At 46.4% G+C, this 25,187-nt stretch overlaps 1 protein-coding gene across 2 annotated transcripts in view; it reads left to right on the plus strand.

Annotated features, from left to right (window-relative positions):
* LOC137439076 (fibroblast growth factor 12-like) overlaps positions 1 to 25,187 on the plus strand; it is a 238,336-nt gene that overhangs the window by 153,374 nt on the left and 59,775 nt on the right. For both annotated transcript variants that reach the window (XM_068134755.2, XM_068134754.2), the window contains exons 2-3: positions 5,225 to 5,335; positions 20,833 to 20,936. In XM_068134755.2, the coding sequence (XP_067990856.1) occupies positions 5,225 to 5,335; positions 20,833 to 20,936 (215 nt within the window). The remainder of the gene's footprint in view (positions 1 to 5,224; positions 5,336 to 20,832; positions 20,937 to 25,187) is intronic.

Raw genomic sequence — 25,187 nt, forward strand, 5'->3', positions numbered from 1 at the left:
TTTTCTCCTCTAATTCCATACTGGATGACTCTAACATTCCATCTTCCTCTGATGCACCCCTTAGCAATCCAATGCCCCTCCCTATAATCGTTTTTCATGCAGTCCAAAAAGTACTCCTCTCTCTGGACACAAGCAAGGTATACAGACAAGATGGCATTCCTCCTCGTGTCTTGAAGGAGTGTGCTTCAGAACTTGCTCCCATGCTTGCTTGTTTGTTTAATTTTTCTTTAAAAACACAAACTTTTCCTCTTTTCTGGACCTCCCAGACAAAGCAGACACTCAACCATTATACCACCAAGTCTGGTATTTTCCTTAGTACAGCCTATTTTAAAGAAGGGTGATCGTTCAAACCCTTCCAACTACCGTCATATTGCTCTGACTTCTACTATTTCCAAAAACCTTTGAATGTCTTCTCCATTCCCATTTCCTCGGGCATCTTGAATCTCCCAGTCTTCTATCTGACCATCAATATGACTTTCGCAAGGCAAAATCTACCGGTGATATCCTTTCTTACATTATGAATGTCTGGGCCTCTTCTCTGAGGGACTTTGGGAAATCCTTTGTTGTAGGCCTTGATATCTCAAAAGCCTTTGACAGAGTTTGTCATCGGGGTCTGATATCCAAGCTTCTCTCTTTCGGCTTTCCTCCTTCACTCTCATATCGAGCTTTCTCTCTGACCGCTCTATCTCCGTAATTGTTGATGGTTCAACATCTCCCTCCTTCCCTATCAACATCGGTGTCCCTCACGGTTCTGTCCTGTCTCCAACACTTCCTTCTTTTTATCAATGACCTTCTTTCTTCTACAAATAACCAAAAGCACTCATATACTGATGACTCAACATTACAATCCTCCATGTTTTACCCATCTGCCCTATCTTCGCTCACTCGATCTACATGTGGTTTGATCACAGCCTCCTCTTTAAATTCGGATTTGGACAAGATTTCCCAGTGGGGCAAATGTAATCAGGTTAAGTTTAATGCTTTTATTAAAACTCAAAAACTCCTCTCAACTCTCCAATCTCCTTTGAAAGCTCCACAATTACACCATGTGATTCAATAAACTTACTATGTATTACCCTCACATCAAATTTATCCTGGAATCCACACATTACACAAATTGCTAAGTCTGCCTCAAAGAAACTAGGAATCCAATTCAGATGTCGAAGAGTCTTTTCCTCTGAACAGTTGCTTCAACTATATAAACGATTGCTTCGCCTTTGTCTAGAGTACTGCTCTCACATTTGGGGAGGTTCTAGTTCCACATACTTACTGGACAGAATTGAATACAAAGTAATGTAGCGTGGTGCTACGCACGCAACCTGTTTGCCAACGAAGGTAAGCCACAACGCGTAGGGTCAAAAGAGTCTTTATTCAATAGCTCAAACTGTAGCACTGACTCGCTCGGGGCTGCGCGCCCCGTGTATATCCCAAGGCCACGCCTACCCCTCGGGCGTGGCCGACACCCTCTTGGTGCGCGGAATGATGTCACCGCGCCAGTGAGCCATCGTGTCCGCCACACGCGCCCCCCCAGAATTCCCGCGCACCTGAAGGGTCAGTTTGCGGGGCAAACGGATGACCCGGCCGAAGCGCCCTCTGGCGGCTGGCGGCGTCTGGGATGCCGGGATGTCATCTGGGATGCCCCCGGCGGCACCTAGGATGGGTGCAGGGCCGGGGGGGGGGGGGGCGTGCCGGCAGGGCTGGGCGGTGCCGGATGTCCATCGTGTACTCGGACACGGCCGAGAGGTGACGCTGCTGCCGGGCCGACCATGGCTCGGCGACCTTGGCCATCGCGAAGACCAGGGGCTTGTGTTCGACGAAGGCCGTGAACGAACGGCCCTCGAGCAGATGGCGGAAGTGCCGGACCGCCAGGTGGAGCCCGAGCAACTCGCGGTCGATGGTGCTGTACCGGCGTTCGTGCAGGCGAAGCTGCCGGCTGAAAAACGCCAGCGGTTGCCAAGCGCCACGCACCCATTGCTCATGCACCGCGCCCACCGCGTAGTCCGACGCGTCGGTGGTGAGGGCGATCGGTGCATCGAGCGCCGGGTGCGCGAGCATGGTGGCGTTAGCCAAGGCGAGCTTCGCGCCTGCGAACGCCGCGTCCATCTGCTCGGTCCAAACAACGTCACCTTTGCCCGGCTTCCCCCGGAGGGCCTCGTGCAGGGGGCGCAGGAGCTGGGCGACGCGGGGCAGGAAACGGTGGTAAAAGTTCACCATGCCCAGGAACTCCTGGAGCCCCCTGATCGTGCGGGGGCACGGAAACCCCTTGACTGCCTCCACCTTTGCCGGTAAGGGGGTGGCCCCGTGCCTGGTGACGCGGTGCCCCAAAAAGTCGATTTCGGCGACGCCGAACTGGCACTTGGCGGGGTTTACGATCAGGCCATGCTGGCCCAGGCGTTCGAAGAGCGTGCGGAGGTGGCGAAGGTGCTCTTCGCGGGACGCGCTTGCGACGAGGATGTCGTCCAGGTAGACGTAAACGCAATCCAAGTCGCGCAAGACGCTGTCCATCAACCGTTGGAACGCCTGAGCCGCATTCTTCAGCCCGAAGGGCATCCGAAGAAACTCGAAGAGGCCGAATGGTGTAATGACGGCCGTCTTCGGTATGTCCTCCGGCCTGACGGGGACCTGGTGGTATCCGCGGATGAGGTCCACCTTAGAAAAGAAGGACATTTTCGCCAACCGGGCGGAAAAGTCCTGAACGTGAGGGACCGGGTAGCGGTCGGGGGTGGTGGCATCGCTGAGGCGGCGGTAGTCTCCGCACGGCCGCCATCCCCCACCGGGCTGCGGCACGATGTGCAGTGGCGACGCCCAAGCGCTCTTGGAGTGCCATACGATGCCCAGCCGCTCCAGCGTAGCGAACTCCGCCTTCGCCACCGCGAGCTTCGTCGGCTCGAGGCGGCGCGCCCGGGCGTAGACCGGTGGCCCGACGGTGGGGATGTGATGTTCCACCCCGTGCTTGACGGCCACCGCCGAGAAGGTGGGCCGCGTGAGGGCCGGGAAGCTGGCGAGGAGGCGGGTGAATTTGTCCACTGCCGGAAGCGTACAGACCAACCTCGCCGGAACCGAACCGCTCAGCGAGCTGCTTGGCGAGCCGCTCAGGGAGCTGCCCAATGAACTGCTCAGTGCGCAAGCAAGCGAGCTGAACATTTCGGCATGGACGAGGCGTCTGTTCTTCACGTCCACCAACAACCCATTTGCACATAGGAAGTCCGCACCGAGCAATGCCATGGGCACGCTGGTGGTTACGAACGACCATTGAAAGCGTTGCCCTCCGAACCGCAGGGAGAGGCAGCGCTTCCCGAATGTGCGTATGGGTGTACCATTGGCTGCAAGCAACGCGGGGCCCCGGCCCGCGTTTCGCTTGTCGGACGTGGAGGCAGGGATAACGCTCACCTGTGCGACTGAGTCGCAGAGGAAGCGACGCCCAGACAAGGTGTCCATGACAAAAAGGAGGCTGCCGGAAAGGCCGACGCTCAAAGCCGCTACCGAGCGCCGGCCCGGGAGTTTCCCGACTTGCCAAACGAGCACGGCGGGCAACAATTCCTAGCCTCGTGGCCAAACCTGGCGTGGAAATGGCACCAGGTTTGCGGCGGAGGCGGAGGCCGCGGCTTTCATGGTGGTGGTGGGCGGGGCGTGGCAGCGGCCACGAGGTGTGCATCGGCATCAGCCTCGGGATCCACGAGGTGTGCATCAGCATCAGCCTCGGGATCCGTGACGGCCGCACCGACTCTCGCCCGTGTGTCACAAGCCGCGAAAAACTTGTCGGCCTCGACGGCCAGAGCGCGGGGTTCCTTTATTTTGGAACCGGCCAACGCGAGGCGTACCTGTGCAACGCGAGGCGTAGAAAGAGCGCCCTGAATAAAAAATCTGGGGCTTTGTCACCCAGCAGCGAAAGCATGTAGTCCATCCGGACCGATGGTCGTGTGTCGCCGAGTTCAGGAAGGTGCAGGAGGCGGTCGGCCCGCTCGCACTCCGTGAGGCCGAACGTGGCGATGAGGAGACGCTTGAGCGCCTCGTACCTGTGGTCGGCCGGTGGGTTCCGCAGGACGGACACGACTCGGGCGGCTGTGCCGGGCCCGAGGGCGGCGATGACGTGGTAATAATGCGTCTCATCCGCCGTTACGCCTCGAAGTTGGAACTGTGCCTCGGCCTGCACGAACCATACTTCGGCCTGAGCTTCCCAAAACTCAGGGAGCTTCACCGCTACCGCGTTGTTGGCCATGGCACGTTCTGTGGTCAGCGACGGCTGAACCAAAAGAGGTCACCAATGTAGCGTGGTGCTACGCACGCAACTTGTTTGCCAACGAAGGTAAGCCACAACGCGTAGGTTCAAATAGTCTTTATTCAATAGCTCAAACTGTAGCACTGACTCGCTCGGGGCTGCGCGCCCCGTGTATATCCCGAGGCCACGCCTACCCCTCGGGCGTGGCCGACACCCTCTTGGTGCGCGGAATGATGTCACCGCGCCAGCGAGCCATCGTGTCCGCCACAGTAACCTGACTTATCAACTCCCAATCTGACCTCAAAACTCGACCCGCTCAAATTTTGCTGCGAAGTTGGCTCTTTCTCTTTTCTACAGATATTATTTCAGTTTCTGCTCCTGAGAACTTGCTGTTTGTGTACCTACACCAATACTCGACAAGCCACTACATCTCATGATTATTGTGTGAACATTGGCAACTCAAGGGTGGGCCGTTGTGATGTTTGTTTCTTCCCCTCCACTGCCAAACTCTGGAACTCTTTACCTTCTCATGTCTTTCCAAACACGTATGACCTTCCCCTTTTAAAAAAGCAGATTTTTTTAACTTCCTCAAAAACTCTTAGACTATTCTCTCTTTCTTCACTTCTCCATCACAAACCTGGTGTTGGTTGCCATCAACATTTTAAAAAACTTTTTCTTTTTTAACTGACAAAATACCTGTTTTTAACTGATTGGTTGTGGGAATTCTTACAAAAACGCTCTAATGATTTATCTTGATATCTATTAGAAAACTTTTGTGTATCTCATGATATAACTTAATATTTTTTGTAAGAGTATTTTGCAACATCACAATAAATATATCCCCAGCAACAGGAAAATCATGTGTGTTTAGAATTCGTGAGTTGTATGTGTGTTGTATGTAGAGATATCATATTTATTTGCATGCAAGTCATTGAAAGCAATTGGATGCTCATATGGAATCTTAGAGGAAAGGTGTGTGTGCGTGTGTGTGTGTGTGTTTTTCAGAGCTCCAGCTTAAAGGCATTGTTGCAAGACTTTTCTGCAGGCAGGGGTACTTCCTGCAGGTGCAGTCAGATGGCACGATCGGTGGTTCCAGGGAAGAGAGCTGCCATTTCAGTAAGCTTTGCTGGTTAAACTAGTGGTTTGGTGGAAAGTGTGTGTGTGTGTGTGTGTGTGTGTGTGTGTGTGTGTGTGTGTGTGTGTGTGTGTGTGTGTGTGTGTGTGTGTGTGTGTGTGTGTGTGTGTGTGTGTGTGTGTAAACCTGCAAAGATAAACAAAAATAACTTATTGTAGAGATAACTTCATAGAAAACATAACAGCGTAATAAAAATCGTGTTTGATAACTATAAGGTGTATAAATAAATGATGAGCATAGAGAAAATACTATAACAAAAGCAAGTGTTGAGTAAACCTTCAGAAACATTACAACAAGGACAACCACCAAGGGCTGTGTACGCTTTGTGAAGAAGTGCAATAAGGGGAAAGATCTTCATCTACAAGGAAACTATACAATCTATAGAATTAGAGGAATGGTTGAATAACACACATCATTTTACTTGTGGATATTCCGTATTTAAAAATTCACATCATAAACACATTATCACAGGTGATGTTAGAAAAATGAAAGATTAAAAAAAAAATACATGCTTTACTTACAAAAGCTTCGAATTACAGAGAAAACAAAGGGATTAACCCAAAATAAAGCAACGGAACTTACAATGACAGGAATGAGTGAATGAATGAGAAAACAAATTGATAAACACAAAATACCAAACACACAAATGGTTTTATGGTTGGAGGAGAGAAAGATGTGAAGAGGGAAATTGCTTATTTGATAAGAAAAGTTTTAATCAATATAATGCGAAGGTTTATTTAATCTATTGATAAGTTCAGTGTTGTATTAGTAAATGTCTGACTAGTTGTTTTAATCTATTGATGAGTTCAGTGCTTTGTGTGATTGCGCTCACAGTCCTAATTATTACCTCCGCCACCGAAGATGGATGGAGGTTACGTTTTCACCCCTGTCTGTTTGTCTGTCTGTCTGTCTGTCTGTCTGTGAACAAGATATCTCAAAAAGTTGTGGACGGATTCTGATCAAATTTGGCAGAGAGGTAGTGTATATGACAAGGACGAAATTATTAGGTTTTGGTGAAAATCCGAATTCGGGTCTGGCTAGTAGAATGTTTTTTTAGTAATTCTTCACCATTGGGAGATGGGGCTAAAAACTATATATAGTAGGATATCTCAAAAAGTCATGGACGGATTTGGATGAAACTTCGTGGACAGGTTGAGTGTGTAACAAGGAAGAATTGGTTCGATTTTGGTGAAGATGTAAGTAAGGATTCGGATACGAGAATTGTAAAATTTTTAAGTGATTCTTCACCATTGAGAGGTCGGGTGAAAAGCGATATATAACATGATATTAAAAAAAGTTATGGACGAGTTATGACTAAACTAGGTGGATGAGTTGGTTAGGTGACAAGAACTAGCAGATTCGATTTTGGTTCAGGTCCGAATCCAGATCCGGCCTATCAGTGGGATACAAAACATAAACTGTTCAGCCTGGCGGAGGTGTGCTCTCTACCGAGTGACGTTCTAGTTTCACTTGCAACCATACCATAGAATAGTTTCTCAGGAATGTTTCTAAGAAAGGTATTTGTACAATGTGGAATGGAAAAGTATTTTTTTTATTAAATAATTTCGTGTGAAATTTATTCATACACCGTAATAAAAATCATGTTTGATAACTACAGGGTCCGGCTGGGAGGTGTGACGATTTTCAGAAAACTCGTACAGTTATTTTTAGTCGAATTTCAATTTTTATTTTTTTTAAAGACTACATATATAATGCCATGTAATACACTGTAACAAAGACATTTAAAAAATGTAATTCATGTTTGAATTGGGTATAACAATGCAAGTGGGGGGTCTAGCACATGCGTGATGGCTGTTGGTTACTCGTTGTTAGGCGCCATTTCAGTAGCCATGGAGCTGTGGACGATTGAACATCGCGTCTTTGTTGTTGAGATGTTTATTCAAATGGGTAGTTCGGTGGTGCTTACACAGCGCAGATTTCGTACCCACTTCAATGTTGGTCGACGTGGCGCCGTTCTGTCTCGAAACACAATATTGAAGTGGGTAAAAAACTTCAGGACAACTGGATCTGTGAGGCCGGGAGCAGCTCGGGGAGGTGATCGAACCGTTAGGACCCCGGAAAACATCGAAAGGGTTCGACAAGCTGTGGAGGCCAGCCCTCGTCGGTCAGCGGTACGGCACACTCGTGCTCTACGGATATCAGACAGATCAGTTCGTCGAATTTTGCACTTGGACCTTCATTATCACACGTACAAAATCATGGTGGTTCAATAACTGCAGCAGAATGATTTCGTACGGCGGTTTACGTTCGCAGAAAGAATGCTGGAACTGCTGAGGGATGCTGCTGTGCTGAGAAATGCTGGAACTTTTCCGCGCGTCTGCAAGAATGCTTGGACAAGAACGGCCGCCATTTAGATGATGTCATTTTTCAAACATGAATTACATTTTTTAAATGTCTTTGTTACAGTGTATTACATGACATTATATATGTAGTCTTTAAAAAAAATAAAAATTGAAATTCGACGAAAAATAACTGTGTACGAATTTTCTGAAAATCGTCACACCTCCCTGCTGTATAACATGTATAAATACAGACTTGGCATTTAATATGGAATATTTTTTTTGTGGGGGTGAACTTACTTTTCAAGATGACTTAGAACCAAAAGTTCATTGGAATTATGTTGAAATTATTCTAGATTTTGTTAATGTGACCTTTAAAAGAAACAAAAACCACATTTGACATTTCGAAGCAAATAAATTGATCCTTGAAAGTGATGTAAACTGATATCGAACTCAATTCACGGACAGTAATGTGTTAAACTTCTGTACGTTTTCCAGAAGTATCTGTTTATTTTGCACATTAGCCAAAAAAAATTTCAACAAAAACAAAAGCTAAATTATGACTGGGATTACGGACAGTAAAATTACAGTTCAGTACTTCGTGTAACCCCCACGAACATTCAGGAGAGCACGTACACGTCGAGGCATGCTGTTCACGAGATTTGCCAAGGTTTGGACAGGAATCGCTTGCCATGCAGTGACAATAGTCTGCTGCAATTCACGCACAGAGGTAGGCTGCTGGTCCAAGTTGTCGATTTGACGCGTTAATTCTGCCCACAAGTTCTCTATCGGATTCATATCCGGGGACATGGCAGGCCACTCCATATGCTCTACACCATGGTCAGCAAGAAAGTGTTGGATCATGCGAGCATGATGAGGCCGTGCATTGTCATCTTGGAAGACAACATTTCCTCGAAAGGCTGCACGAGCAAATGGAAGCAATGTTTCTTCCAGAATGACCCTGTACTTGAACTGGTTCAGGTTTCCATTCAGAACAACCAGGTCAGTTTTGCCCCCTGCATGAAATGCAGCCCAAACGGTCACCCCACCACCTCCAGCTTGGACTCTTGGCACTATACAATCTTCGTTGTGGGCTTCATGCACTTGTCTGCGCACTAGGCCGCGGCCATCTTGACGATAGACCAGAAATCTAGACTCGTCACTGAAGGTCACGTGATTCCAGTGTCCTGGCTGCCATTGACGGTGCTCTCTGGCCCACTGCAATCGGCGCTGGCTGTGTTGTCTGGTCAGGCGTGGCTTTCTCATGGGACGCCTGGCACGATAGCCTGCTTGAACCAGTCGTTGGTTGACTAGCCTTCTGGATACAGGCACATTTGTCAGTTGCTGTCACTCAGCCCTAAGCCGATTAGCTGACTTGGTACAGCCATTGCAGACTAACCGGTGCAGCTGGCGATCATCTCTCCTTGTGGTTCTGCGTGGACGTCCTGGCCTCGGTATTGGAGTAGGGACACCCCTCTGAGCATTTCGTTTCAGGATCTTTGACACCTGACCTTGAGTGATGCCATACTGCCGAGCAGTAGCACGCTGTTTCATGCCAGAATTTCGTAAAGCCACCACTCCATGACAAACAGCATTGTCAAGTTGACGGACCATCTCCAGAGGAAGCGGCAATAACTTTTGTAGATGTGCAGCAGTTGTTTTCCACTAATACAGAACGCAACAACCCTTATATACCCGACTGGGAAGCCAATCGTCAAATGTACCTGTCCTTACATTTTGTCACGCCACCTGTGATATTTTTTTTTTTTTTTTGTATACAAGATCGAGGCTCGTGAAAGAGCGAACATTAATCACACAGAAAGACAAACCGACACATAAAACATATAACATAGGGAGCGGTAGACAAGATGGGGAGAGAGGGGGAAGGACACAAACACAACATTTGAGAGCAGGGACCGAGAGACATGGAGACATCGAGAGATCTGAGAGAGGGCGAGGGCTTTGGGGGGGGGGGGCGTGGGAAGGGGGCGGTGGGAGAGGTATAAAACATATGGACACTGCCAGGACTTCCAGGAAAGAAGTTGGAATTTCAAACAAGGTGGATCTGGGGTGAATTAGCGGGGGTAGAAAAGATCAAGGTTTTGGATGGGGGAAGATAAGAGATGGTGGTGAACAGCTGTTTTAAAGACCTGGAGGGAGGAGTGGGATTGAAGGGAGTGAGGGAGTTTGTTCCAGAGGCGGGAGAAAAGAGGAATGAAAGAGTGAAGGTGAGCAGAGAGCCGAGATTTCGGCAGTTTAACCATCAGAGGGTTGCTGGCAGATCTTGTGCGACCTGTAGGAATATTTGGGGGACAGAGCACAGAGAGAGCTGGAGGTGCAAGGCCGGAGAGGAGTCGGTAGAAGACAGAAAGACCACCTACCTGCCTGCGGTGAGTGAGTGAAAGGCCCTCAGAGATAGCTTCATCGCGGGAGATTCCAATAATTCTGAAAGCTTTGGTTTCAACAGCGTGAAGCCGAGCTAGGTGTGAGGCAGGAGCACCGGCCCATAGGGGAGAACAGTATTCCATTGAGCTGCGGATGAAAGCCTTGTATGTGGTGAGGAGCTCAGGTGTGCCGAGGAAGGACTTCGCACGACGGAGGATGCCCAGTCGGCGACTGGCTTTGGAGGCCAGCTTGGAAATGTGGTTTTCGCAAGAAAGATCATGGCAGATAGTGAGACCCAAAATCTTGAGCGACAGAACTTCTTGGAGAGGATTGTTGAGAAAGTAGATGGGAGGGTTGTCCAGTCGATCTTTTCGGAGAGACATAGTAAGAGTGTGAGATTTGTCAGGATTGAAAGACATGTTCCACTTGTTTGACCAGTCTGTGATTTTGTCCAGGTCTTCAGAGAGTGAGGAGGCAGCAGACTGCCGATCTGAGGGAAGAGGAATGGAGCGGCAGAGAGTGGAGTCATCAGCAAAGAGATAGAGAGGATTTTCGAGAGAGTCAGAGAGATCATTGATGAAGACCAGAAAAAGCACGGGGCCCAGAACACTGCCTTGGGGAACTCCAGCCTGAACAGGAAGAGGAGATGAGAGAAACCCATTCAGGGCCACACGTTGACGACGACTAGAGAGGAAGTCCGCCAGCCATGCGTGGAGATTTCCATGGATACCAAAGGAGGAGAGTTTGGTGAGCAGAGCGGGGTGCCAGACCGTGTCGAAGGCACGTGATATGTCGAGGGAGACAGCTCTAATTTCCTGTTTGGCATTGAGGACCTCCATCCATTGTTGAGACAGCAGAAGCAGCATGTCCAGAGTAGAGTGACCTGGTCTGAAACCAAATTGATGATCAGAGATCAAGCCATTGGAGAAGAGGAAAGATTTCATATCCGAAGCAATGATGGATTCCATGACTTTGCTGATAATTGGGAGAAGGCTGATTGGTCTGTAGTTGCTAGGATCTGTTTTTGCACCTTTTTTGTGCAAAGCGGTGATGTTGGCTGATTTCCAAGCAGATGGCAGTTGACCTTGAGCAAAAGAGAGGGTGAAGAGAACAGAGAGAGGGTGAGATAGAGCAGCAGAGCAGGATTTTAGGACCCGTGGGCTGATGCCGTCGGGTCCAGTTGCAGAATCAGAGTCGAGGGTTGACAGAAACCTTTCCACCTTGTCAGGAGGAAAGGACACGGAGTCCAGGAGCAGCAGGGTACGACTGGGTATGGTGGGTACAGAGAGGGATGGGTTTGGGACACAAGATTTAGAGGCAAACACAGAGTTGAGGCATTCAGCTTTTTCACGTGCGGAGTCAGCTGTGTAGCCGTTTGAGGTAAGGGAGGGGATGGAGGGGGAACAAACACCAGAAACGGATTTGACCAGACGCCACCAGGATTTGGAAGAGGGAGACAGATAAGAGAGTTCGGTCTTGAGAACGGAGAGATATTGTTTCCTGGCTCTCCTGAGGGTGGACACACACTTGTTTCGGGCTTTGTGAAAGGAAATGAGATTTCCTTCCGTTGGATTTGCTTTCCAGGAGACGAAGGCAAGTTGTTTCTGGGCAACAACCTCACCACAAGATTCCGTGTACCATGGACGGGAGGAAGGGTATGACAACTGAAGACGAGATGGGATAAATCTGTGCATGAGAGAGAGCAATTTACTTTGGAAGAATTCCCAGGATGAGTTGATGTCAGAGGTGGTAGAGATGGGAGACCAGTCCAGATGATTGATGGCTGCTTGAAGACCGTGCCAGTTGGCCTGAGTGAAATGCCAGACTCGTCGACGCTGAGCAGGCTCCCTGAGGATGGTCAGAGAGATGTCCACTTTAACAAGGACATGATCAGATGATCCGATCGGAGCAGAAGAAGAGCAGCAGACATTTTCAGGGAAGTTAGTCATAACCAAGTCCAGAAGAGAAGATGTTCCGTTGACTGAGATCCGGGTCGGGAAATTGACAGATTGTGTCAGTCCCAGTGAGTCGCAGAAGTCCTTTGCTGAGGAGCCATGGCTGGTGAGAGAGGTACCCACACCCAGCCAACTGGCATGATGACAGTTGAAATCACCACATATGAGGAAGAGAGAGTTGGGATGAGTAGATAGAAGTTGGTCCATATCATCAGACAGCGAGATGTAGATGGAGTCATCACTGTTTGGTGGACGGTACAACACACATATGAACAAGAGGTGGGAGCGAAGGGGAAGCCGTAGCCAGAGGTATTCCTGGGGGTGAGGTGGAGAGAGTGCAGTGCAGGGCGAGTGAGGAAGAGAGTTTTTGATAAAGATAGCAACATATAATCCTGTTATTGACTTCTTGCTGCGAAAGACAATCAGTGACATGGTTCTTTCAACAAAGACATCACCGAAGGGTAAAATAAACTCACCAGATTGATATACTGAGTTCAGAAAGTAAACCCAAGTCAAGAAAAAATATATATTCCATATTAAATGCCAAGTCTGTAAATGATGAGCATAGAGAAAATACTATAACATTGTTTTTTTTTTATATTTATTTTATATCGAAAAGATTGTTTTTTAATTCTAAAAAAAAAACGGAAGTTTTGGTTTTCCTTTTTTAATTCGAGTTATTTTGAACAGATATCAACATGAAGCAGATCGAATACAAACCCATCAATAATTGCCAATAAATCATCAATTAATCTAAAGATGTTTCTGCACCTCTCACTGTTGTTAGTTTATTCCTACACGTTGTGAACCCAATCAGACTCATACATGTGCAGGACCAAATTTACAAATAAAGGGATGTAGATGTATCAAGGATGTAGGGATGTAGGAAAAAGGGATGTAGAAATAGAAAGTGATGTAGAAGGGGAAAAAAGGGAAAGAGATGTAGAAAAAGATGAAGAATAATTGAGCAATTTGAATTCTTTATTTATGGCCAATCCAAGCTCCGCCTCTCTCCCAACGGACTGAGTGAGGCTCCACCCATTGAATTTATTTACAGATATTTTTGTTTACGGATATTCACGGACAGTTTTGTGATTTTTCTTTCGGGAAATGTGGCTTCGAGTGTGTCGATCCCGGTTGGATATAATCGGCCAGCCCTCATGTTGTTGGCTATCAACGTTTTATTACCTCTGCCACCTAAGGTGGACAGAGGTTTCTGTTTTCACCTCTGTCTGTTTGTTTGTGAGCAGGATATACCAAAACGTTGTGGATGGATTCGGACGGAATTTGGTGGACAGGTTGGGCGTGTGACAAGGAATAATTTACTTGATTTTGGTGAAGATCCGAAACCGGATCAGATACTTTTTTACGTGATTCTTCACAATTGAGAGATGGGGCCAAAAATGATATATAATAAGTATTAGACAGCATATAGTAGGTTATTTTAGGTAGTAGGTTGTAGACAGCAACCGCCCAGGGTAGTACTTCCGTTCTGACTTAGGAGCGTTAAATTGGTGCCCAAAACCATCATACACTCTCTGTGTCAGGATTGCTGGTCTTACTTTCTGTCTCACTCAAACTATATCTAGTGGCCTTACTTTAATCTCTCTTTCTCACAAACACACATCATACACTTTTCTTCATACACTTTCCTTCTCTTTTATTTAGGCCTGGCCTCGATGAGGGCTATATGGTCCGTGCCTGGAGTCTTCAACATTACATATATATAAATATAATGATATCTCAAAAAGTTGTGGAGGGGTTATGACAACACTATGTGGATGAGTTGATTAGGTAGATTTTGGTTCAGGTCTGGATGCAGATCCGGCCTATCAGTTTGATACAAAACGTAAACTGCTCAGCCTGACGGAGGTGTGCGCTCTACTGAGTGCCATTCTACTTCAAGCTGTATTCTACATTGTTTCTGCCTTATTTAAATTATACAACAAACAACAACAGGCATGTTCAGGCCATTTTCCCTGCTAGAGCGGGGGTTAGCCTTATTTAAATTATAGTACATATATATTCACCTACCAGACTTGGTGGTATAATGGTTGAGTGTCCACTGTGTCTGGGAGGTTGGTGGTTCAAAACCTGTCCGAGTCATTTTTTAAAATGTTATGTTCTGCTTCCTTCCTTGACGCTCAGCTTTTGAAAGGATAGAGCACACGCAAAAACAACCCTGGGAAGGCAATGGCACACCACTTTGCCAAGAAGCCTAAGCCTTGCCAAGAAACTGGTTTGGCAGCACTAACACTCTGAAAAAGTAAGGTATATAAAAATCAAATCAAAAAATATACTCGTTTGGGTCAGCTCATGAAAACCTAATTTGGTCGAATTTTACCATATAAAACACGACGTCAGTTTGTATGTTTGTGCAGATGTCTGTCCCCCTTCACAAGGGTAGGTTTCAAAGGCAAATCTTTTAACACAAATGTGTGTTCACTATGTTCTATTTTTGAGGATAAAACATTCTCGAAAAACATTTTCCATAAAAGAGTAATTATGTCTCTTTTATTGGAATTGTCGACGATGTCTTGCAAACCGAGCATCAAGGGCGGTGCACAGAAGCGTTTTCTTTTAAAATACCAAAAAATACAAGAAACAGGGACGTGAAATTCACTGCACGTGATGAGCAACACACGCAGAGTAAAACAAGTGTTCATTTTCATCCATACGATGTCTAATAAATAAAGAAGATATAAGCACATTTGGCACGCTCACGAGGCTGCACCGTCGAATAAGCTGTTGCAACGCGTCATTTTTGACGAGCTTTTTACTGGTGATTTAATAAGGGCAAGAACAATTATTAGCTCCCCTGGACTTGAGCTTATGCGTCCGGTGAGCTTATGCGATTGAGCAGTGTCCATAAGTAAGTCAGTCAACAGTCATTATCACTTGAACCAAACACACGATTTTGATGAAACTTGGCCACAAGCTTCATATCTGATGCCTAACGAAGATGTATTGACCGCATCAAAATCTGCGCTTGAAATCAGGGCCAAAACGCAAAAAAATAAAATAATATCCTGCCCTAACCTACAGGCTGCATCAGCAACGAAATTTGATGATGTCATTGACTGTTGCTCCTGATCCAGGTGACCTTCAGGACTCGTGGAGCCTATTTTTTGTAATACCCCCTGCCTCCAACCCCCTCTCCCAACCCGCCTAAACAGGCAATACTAACTGTAGCCCGAACAGCTGGAATAAGTTCTCAAAGCGAAATTGTATGAAAATGATATTGTAAAAGTGACCGATTTAAACCTTTTTTATTTTGGACAATTTGATGTTGAAGATGAATATAAATTAGTTGTCACAGATGCTGAGTCGTATGTTCATGTGAATTAACGAATAACACAATTATTCCACAAGGGCAGGCCAGTTTTTATCATATACCATTCACAAGATCACTTCTTTTACAAATCGGACGTTTCTTTTTAACTTTCTTAAATTCTGTAATTCTTTGGAATTACATGTTAAAACAAATGAACAGATTGCATGGATTTAAATGAAAATAGAAAATATTTCTCTAAGTTCATGCAGTTTCATTCATGAATAACTTACTTGCGTCATTAAAGTGATATGATTCACAATTCACACCTCATTTCGCTTGCATATTGAGAATAACTACAAACAGTGTGTGAAATATACTGTCACATTCACGGGAAAGGAGGGGAGGGTTCATATTCACGGGGAAGGAGGAGAGGGTTCATATTCACGGGAAAGGAGGGGAGGGTTCATATTCACGGGGAAGGAGGAGAGGGTTCATATTCACGGGAAAGGAGGGGAGGGTTCATATTCACGGGGAAGGAGGGGAGGGTTCATATTCACGGGAAAGGAGGAGAGGGTTCATATTCACGGGAAAGGAGGGGAGGGTTCATATTCACGGGAAAGGAGGAGAGGGTTCATATTCACGGGGAAGGAGGAGAGGGTTCATATTCACGGGGAAGGAGGAGAGGGTTCATATTCACGGGGAAGGAGGGGAGGGTTCATATTCACGGGGAAGGAGGGGAGGGTTCATATTCACGGGAAAGGAGGAGAGGGTTCATATTCACGGGAAAGGAGGGGAGGGTTCATATTCACGGGAAAGGAGGAGAGGGTTCATATTCACGGGGAAGGAGGGGAGGGTTCATATTCACGGGAAAGGAGGAGAGGGTTCATATTCACGGGAAAGGAGGGGAGGGTTCATATTCACGGGAAAGGAGGAGAGGGTTCATATTCACGGGAAAGGAGGGGAGGGTTCATATTCACGGGGAAGGAGGGGAGGGTTCATATTCACGGGAAAGGAGGAGAGGGTTCATATTCACGGGAAAGGAGGGGAGGGTTCATATTCACGGGAAAGGAGGAGAGGGTTCATATTCACGGGAAAGGAGGGGAGGGTTCATATTCACGGGAAAGGAGGAGAGGGTTCATATTCACAGGGAAGGAGGGGAGGGTTCATATTCACAGGGAAGGAGGGGATGGTTCATATTCACGGGAAAGGAGGGGAGGGTTCATATTCACGGGAAAGGAGGGGAGGGTTCATATTCACGGGAAAGGAGGGGAGGGTTCATATTCACGGGAAAGGAGGAGAGGGTTCATATTCACGGGAAAGGAGGGGAGGGTTCATATTCACAGGAAAGGAGGAGAGGGTTCATATTCACAGGGAAGGAGGGGAGGGTTCATATTCACAGGGAAGGAGGGGATGGTTCATATTCACAGGGAAGGAGGGGAGGGTTCATATTCACAGGGAAGGAGGGGAGGGTTCATATTCCTGGGGAAGGAGGGGAGGGTTCATATTCACAGGGGGGAGGGGATGGTTCATATTCACGGGAAAGGAGGAGAGGGTTCATATTCACGGGGAAGGAGGGGAGGGTTCATATTCACGGGAAAAGAGGAGAGGGTTCATATTCACGGGAAAGGAGGAGAGGGTTCATATTCACAGGGAAGGAGGGGAGGGTTCATATTCACAGGGAAGGAGGGGAGGGTTCATATTCACAGGGGGGAGGGGATGGTTCATATTCACAGGGAAGGAGGGGAGGGTTCATATTCACAGGGAAGGAGGGGAGGGTTCATATTCACAGGGAAGGAGGGGAGGGTTCATATTCACAGGGAAGGAGGGGAGGGTTCATATTCACAGGGAAGGAGGGGAGGGTTTATATTCACAGGGAAGGAGGGGAGGGTTCATATTCACGGGGAAGGAGGGGAGGGTTCATATTCATGTGGAAGGAGGGGAGGGTTCATATTCACAGGGAAGGAGCGGAGGGTTCATATTCCGTGGGAAGGAGGGGAGGGTTCATATTCATGGGGAAGGAGGGGAGGGTTCATATTCATGGGGAAGGAGGGGAGGGTTCATATTCACAGGGAAGGAGGGGAGGGTTCATATTCATGGGGAAGGAGGGGAGGGTTCATATTCATGGGGAAGGAGGGGGGGGTTCATATTCACAGGGAAGGAGGGGAGGGTTTATATTCACAGGGAAGGAGGGGAGGGTTCATATTCACGGGGAAGGAGGGGAGGGTTCATATTCACGGGGAAGGAGGGGAGGGTTCATATTCCGGGGGAAGGAGGGGAGGGTTCATATTCACGGGGAAGGAGGGGAGGGTTCATATTCATGGGGAAGGAGGGGAGGGTTCATATTCCGGGGGAAGGAGGGGAGGGTTCATATTCACGGGGAAGGAGAGGAGGGTTCATATTCATGGGGAAGGAGGGGAGGGTTCATATTCATGGGGAAGGAGGGTTCATATTCACAGGGAAGGAGGGGAGCGTTCATATTCACAGGGAAGGAGGGGAGGGTTCATATTCACAGGGAAGGAGGGGAGGGTTTATATTCACAGGGAAGGAGGGGAGGGTTCATATTCACGGGGAAGGAGGGGAGGGTTCATATTCCGGGGGAAGGAGGGGAGGGTTCATATTCACGGGGAAGGAGGGGAGGGTTCATATTCACAGGGAAGGAGGGGAGGGTTCATATTCACGGGGAAGGAGGGGAGCGGTGAGAAGGGGCTCAGAAACAGATGAAAAGTTGGTTTTAGTATGGTCCGTGTTCGTGTCCGGTTTGGCATATTTTCTTGTATTAATCTACAGGGTGAGTCTGGTCCACATATGCTATACGCATTTCGACGGCTACTCCACAGCCAGTGATTGACCATCTGGTAGACCCTAGTGCCCACCTCATGATTGGTGGAGGGGTGAGCCCCCATTTGCCCCGAGGACACATGCTCGCTCGCTTCCCTGGAGAACATGCCCATGACGGGCATGATTGGCTACTGTGGTCTCATTTGGGGCCTGTAGTTGGAATGTGCACCAGAGAGGGCATGTCAGAACCTCCAAAAAAATTCAGTGTCTCAAACTCTTGTGTCTCACGATCAGCCATGATCTTTATTGGGCAAACCCCATTACTAAGTTGGCCTCCAAAGCTAATGGGCATCCTTCATTGTGCAAAGTCTTTTCATGGCACACCTGAACTCTTATGCATCCACGTGGCCTTCATCCACAGCTTGATGGAGTACTGCTCTCCCCTTTGGGCTGGCGCCCCTGCCTCTCACCTGACTCAGCTTGATTCAGCTTAACCCTAAACCTAACCCAAACCTTACTCAGCAAGGCCTTCAAGATCATTTTAATCTCCCATGATGAAGCTGCTGAGTCTTTTTTCTTCAAGATTCTTCCATCCAGATCTTTAAGACAGCTGTTCACCACCATCTCAAGATCACCCCCATCCAAACCCATGATCTTTTCTCTCTCTGTTAACCCACCACCAGCCCTCCTCTTTCCAACTTTTCCTTTTTCTTTCCTGAGAGTTTGCCCTTGTATCTATAACTTGTCCACCCCTGTGTCCTCCCTGAGTCCTCACTCTTTCTCATATCCCTTATCTTCGAAGTGTCTCTTTATTTTGTCCCTCAACTATGCTGTTGTATGTTTCCCTTCTTCTTCTGCTGTTCATTTTCTTCTGTTGCGTCCTGATCTGTTCCATGTTCTAGCTCCTCCACGTGTCTCCACTCTGTATTAAAGGATCATTCTGGTTTCTTGAAACACTTGGAGAGTCATTCCGGGTTCCTTGGGGTCCCTCCGAACAGTCTCCTTTGGGTCTCCTAGTGGTCTCACTTTGCTGATCTCTGTGATGCATGAGTTTTTAATTAATTGGCACCTTCAGTTATATTTCTGTGTTGTTAAGTATTTATTGTTAGGCTATCCTTCGTGCGGGAGTCCTCGTTTGTGTCGACTTGTCTTGTTTCATTAAATGTATTCGTATTTCCAAAGAACAAGCTTGGCCTGGTTCAAATCCTGGGGATACAAAGTAAGTTAAAAATTATAATATTGATAACGAGCATGTTTAGACACGCTGCTCATTAAAACACTGAGTATCCACACTGCCCAGGGTGAGTAGGGGTGGGTACTCATTGGTTATAGACACATTCCTCATTAAAACACTGAGTATCCACACTGCCCAGGGTGAGTAGGGGTGGGTACTCATTGGTTATAGACACATTCCTCATTAAAACACTGAGTATCCACACTGCCCAGGGTGAGTAGGGGTGGGTACTCATTGGTTATAGACACATTCCTCATTAAAACACTGAGTATCCACACTGCCCAGGGTGAGTAGGGGTGGGTACTCATTGGTTATAGACACACTGCTCATTAAAACACTGAGTATCCACACTGGCCGAGGGTGAGTAGGGGTGGGTACTCATTGGTTATAGACACACTGCTCATTAAAACACTGAGTATCCACACTGGCCGAGGGTGAGTAGGGGTGAGTACTCATTGGTTATAGACACGTTGCTCGTTAAAACGCTGAATATACGCATGGGTCGGGGTGGGTACTCCATGGTTCTTGGCATACTGCTCATCGCCCGGGGTGGGTACTCCATGGTTCCAGGCATGCTGCTCATTAAAACTCTGAGTATCCACATCACCCAGGGTGGGCAGGGGTAGTTACTTGGTGGTTCTAGATGCATTGCTCATTAAAACTCTGAGTATCCACATCACCCAGGGTGGGTAGGGGTAGTTACTTGGTGGTTCTAGATGCATTGCTCATTAAAACTCTGAGTATCCACATCACCCAGGGTGGGTAGGGGTAGTTACTTGGTGGTTCTAGATACATTGCTCATTAAAACTCTGAGTATCCACATCACCCAGGGTGGGTAGGGGTAGTTACTTGGTGGTTCTAGATACATTGCTCATTAAAACTCTGAGTATCCACATCACCCGGGATGGATACTCCGTGGTTCTAGACACGTTGCTCGTTAAAATGATGAGTGTCCACATTGCCCGGGATGGGTAGGGGTGGGTACTCATTGGTTCAGCTATTCATGAAGCAACAGCACAGCTGCCACACCCAACTGTGGTAATTTGCGGTTGTGGTGTGGCCCCCGTAAACGCAACAGTACACAACGTATTAGATTTGCAGACCTTCCCCCCCCATCTTTCTTCTTTTATTTTCCTTCTTCATTGCCTCCTCTGCATGTGTCTTCAGTGATTACCCAATGTTTGTACCATGACCCTCAAGTCTGCAATCTTGCTTTTTATGCTGCTCCTGTATGTGATATGAAAGGAACTGTGTGACTACCTCGATTTGTGTTCTATTTGTTTGCATCATACTGTTTTTATGTACTTTTTTTTTTTTTTTTTAAACTGTCTAATATGAAAACTTTATTATGTAATTGCTTGAAATGTGGGAATAAATTAATAACGAAAACTAACTCAATGGATTGGCAACTTATCCAGGTTTAAATAACGGTTGTAAAAATGTTCACGACCAGTCGTCTTGTTTCTATGCCTTGTTACCTGAAATGATGATACCAATGATAACAAGATCAATATTTGCCTTGCTACATTTAACACTGCCTCTCTACATGCAGCACTGTTTAACCTCATTCCTGTTGGACTTCGAGTGGTGGCCATTCAAGGGGTTAAAACTGGACTCTATCTCGCAATGAATTCTCACGGATTTCTCTACACGTCGGTAAGTGTTTTCCTATGAAGCATCGATTACAATGCACATGTACTCCAACCTGTTTCCAAATCCCATCATAGTTTTATAACTAGAGATACCTAAGATATATTACACAGCATCTTCTACTGAACAGATGTTGAGAAATTAAGAGGAGTTTGTCAGATGAAGTCACACATTTTAAAATGAATTAAAATGTTAATTGACGTTAAATTGCACCATGAAGAAAATTATTCTTCCCTTTAACCCTTAGATGCAGGCGTCAAAAATCCTACATAAACGCAGCCATTGGGCCTCGGTGGCCCAACAGATGTATTCGTGTAATTTTTTTTTTTTTTATAGATTTATTTTCTTACATATCCCTTTTCAATCCAAGTCGATGCTCATGGATGTGTATTTGCTCAGAAAATGTGAATCATTGATCCTATTAGTTGGAAGAATCCCATACAAGTAATGAATCTTTTTCTTTTTTTTGCAAAAATATTTTTTTGTTCTGGGTTTTTCAACTTTTTTTCTCTAAAAAGTTGAGGCTCATGGAGGAGTATTGGCTCAAAAAATATGATTCACTGATCCTTTTATTTAGAATGTATATGACCACAACTGTCAAATATCCTACACCTATGCAGCCATTGGGCCTCGGAGGCCCCACAAATGTATTCGTGTGAAGTTTTTTAATTTTCATATTTTTGTCGCTGAATTATTTGTAACCAAGTTATAGGAGCATATACTGAGGCTCATCTATCTATAATTCCAGTAATCTCTGTGTGTTTGTTTGTACGTTTGTACGTTTGTACGTTTGTTTGTTTGTCTGTGACCGCTGTTTCTCGACAACCACGGGTCCGATATACTTTAAACTTGCCAGGTATATTGCTGAGGACCCGAGGATGTGCCTTTTCAAGGTTTGAAATTAATCGGACAAGTACTTACCGAGCTATGGCGATTTAGCCGTTCGCCGTTCGCTTTGGCGTTGCGAATGGACCAAACCATTGCATGTAAATAGAGGGGGGGGGGGTTCTGTGGTCGTTGCGAATGGACCAAACCATTCATGTAAATAGAGGGGGGGGGGGGGGTTCTGTGGTCGTTACTGCCACGTGGTTTCAAAGTTTTTTTTTGTTGTTGTTGTTTGCACGCATGTTTTTTTGCACCCACGTACGGGCACGCCCTAGGATGTTTACACACACACACCCCTACACAAATTTTTTTTTTTTTTTTTTTTTGGCAAGGAACGGGCACCCACGTACGGGCACGTCCTAGCTTATATATAGTACGGGCATGCCCTAGTATCAAGAAAATAATGATATAACATAGTAGTACAACAACATTTATGCGGGGCCTCTAAGGCCTGCATTCGTGTCGGATTTTCGGGTTATAAGTGAAGAATGAAGATTTTCCCACGAGCCGGAATGAATTTTTTTTTTTATGTCACTGGATTTTGTGTAACAACATGAAAGTCGGTGAAAATGAGGCTCATTCCCAAAAAAAATTGTACAGCATAGTTTTTGCAACAAAAAAAAATATTGTGGGCCTCCGAGGCCCAATCACTGCATCTAAGGGTTACGGATTTAAGGATCCGCAGGATGTTAACTCACTTATAGGATGCACTAATATGGGAATACTGTGTACTTCACAAGATGTATTGTAATGCTTATATAACTGTTGTCAGCGCTGGTGAACACTTTGCAGGACAGGTGAAAAGTTAACAAACACAATATTTTAAATTATTTTACATGATCTAAGGCTCGTAGTGGAGCTGCCACACACACACACATCTCACACACATAGACAAACAGATGAACATATACGCAACAACACATGGAATATTAGATGACAACACAGGACAAACACAGCCATTGAGCTTGGGAGAAGTGCCATCACTTCCGGGAGTACTATGGGTACCAGTGATGTCACAACAATGGAGCCGCATTCCACACCGCACTCAGCGGGACATTTCCTAAGGAAGAATTTCCTGCTCCCTTGGAGGCCAAACAATGCGGATTGTCCGTGCTCTTCAAACTGTAAAAGGTGCCATGCATGTGTCTGTCCGTGTGTCATGCTTTATTTTAAGGGATTCCTGCTGTTGTAGAATAATAAAAATGGTGCAGTTGCAAAGATAATAATCGAATTGCTTGGAACAAAAATTTAAAACTTGTAAAACGCCGTGTCTGTTTAATCATAATTTCGCCTTTTAGCAGGATTTTCGGCTTTATGGAGCTGTTCCAACGGTACCATTTTACAGCAGGACTTCTCGAGAATGAAGTGTGGCGGGTACGGAAGGAGTACATCAAATCTGTCTAAACTATAAATGTCGATCTGTCTGTCTGTCTGTGTGTTACCTGCACACTCCTACACCTCCGGATGGATTTGGACAAAATTTGTCACAGAAGTAAAAGGTTGTACCAGCCAGGTTTTAGCAGGGTTAGTGGCCTCTTCGGCCACTGGGAAACCCCCGGGAAAAATGATGGGGTATACTTCCTCGCTATTGCAGTTTGTTTGAATAGCGCCACCTTTGGGGAAGTTGAGTGGACCAGGATGGATTGAATTTCCCCAAACAACTGCCTGACTGTCATCTTCTGTGGTTATTCTCGCCACCACCATGGTTAGCTTTCCCCATTGCTGGGGACAGGTACATGTGCTAAAGTGCTATAGAAATTCCTCCACAAATATATCGTAAATTAATTCATTTATTCATATATATATATATATATATATATATATATATATATATATATATATATATACATATATATATATATATATATATATATATATATACGTATATATATATATATATATATATATATATATATATATATATATATATATATATATATATATATATATATACATATATTGTTGCGGATCTCAGAAACGTCGGCTCTCCCCTTATCATGAGGGGGTTAATCCCCTTGTCTTTTATCTGGCCGACGCGACCCTGGGGGTTATAACGTTCCTTCCGGTTGGTGGTAAATAGGGTTGTTGGTCGAGTTTTAGTCCTATTACCTAAGTACTACCACCGACCGTGAAGCAAGGGAATAACTCCCGCTCGAATCATGGATATCAGGTGGAAACGCTGAGCGGATAGCGATCCGCGATCCGAGCTGTTAACAATGGCTAACCCGATTATAGCGGTTCCGAACCGTGCCGCGTTTACCCAATGGAGAAAAGACGAGGACGATCGGATTGAGGGGAAACCAGGAAAATAGGAAGAACAGATTGGTTTATTAATTATGTACAAAGAAGAAGAGGAAAAGAAAGAATGTACAAGAAAGAAAGAAGAAGGAAAAGTACACAGGGCAGTCTTAACTACAGTCTTAACTTATTCCCTGGACTCGGGCCCGCTCGCTCTCAGATTCGGTCTCAGACTCCAGACTCACGCGGGGATGTAGATGGTAGAGTGGAAGGTCCGGCGATGGTGTCCAGGCTCCGGTCCTCGACCCGTACCAGCAGACGAAACCCGGCAGGCAGCTCTCCGCGTAGCGTAGCGCGAGCGGACAATTATCGTGACGGGGGAAGGTAAGCTGGGCTATTGGCGTACGTAATTGGTGTACCGGCGCTTTTATACTCGCGCTACCGGTCTTACTCGCTCCAAGCGCCCCCTCCCCAATGTCCTGCATGCTGCAGTTCTTGGCAATGCGTGCCGCGCGCTCGCCCGGTCAGCCCTCTCGTAAAGCACGATTCCTTCCAATACCAATCTTTGGCTTCAGATCTCATAAAGCGCACGTCCCAGGTCAAGCGCCTCTCTCTCCCCGACGTCCTTTTGCAATGAGCGCTGCTCCGTAAGTTCTTATCACACTGCACCTTCCTCACGAGTCCTTTGCAATCGCATCAGTCCTTCCAAGTCCTCTCAAGTCCTCTCGAAGGGCTTTGCATGCGTGCTTTTATAACCAAGCCAGCGAACGCTCTGGAAGCCCAAAACCACGCCTGTCAGGCGATCTCACTCCAGCCCTGGTTGGCTGGTTATGGGTAGAGTCCCTGTATATAGAGAGTTGTGTCAACTCAAATTTGGACGCCATTTTGTGTCTAAGTGTGTCGGATTAGATATACATGTACATTCGCGATATGGGGTGATATATTCTAAACCTGCTAAAAAAAAATTTACTACACATATTTAGTCTTATTATTACATACAGGTGATATTTGTTTTATCAAAAACTCAGCTATTGCCATGAAAAAGAGCTGTGTGGTGATATTAAAAGTGGTATGGCAATGCATATTACAAGCCAACACTGCATATAAGAGCTAACATTATAAGTAAGACAAACC

This window comes from Myxine glutinosa, chromosome 13 (genome assembly GCF_964187855.1).
Source record: "Myxine glutinosa chromosome 13, kmMyxGlut1.1, whole genome shotgun sequence".
In the NCBI taxonomy this organism is placed as follows: domain Eukaryota; kingdom Metazoa; phylum Chordata; class Myxini; order Myxiniformes; family Myxinidae; genus Myxine; species Myxine glutinosa.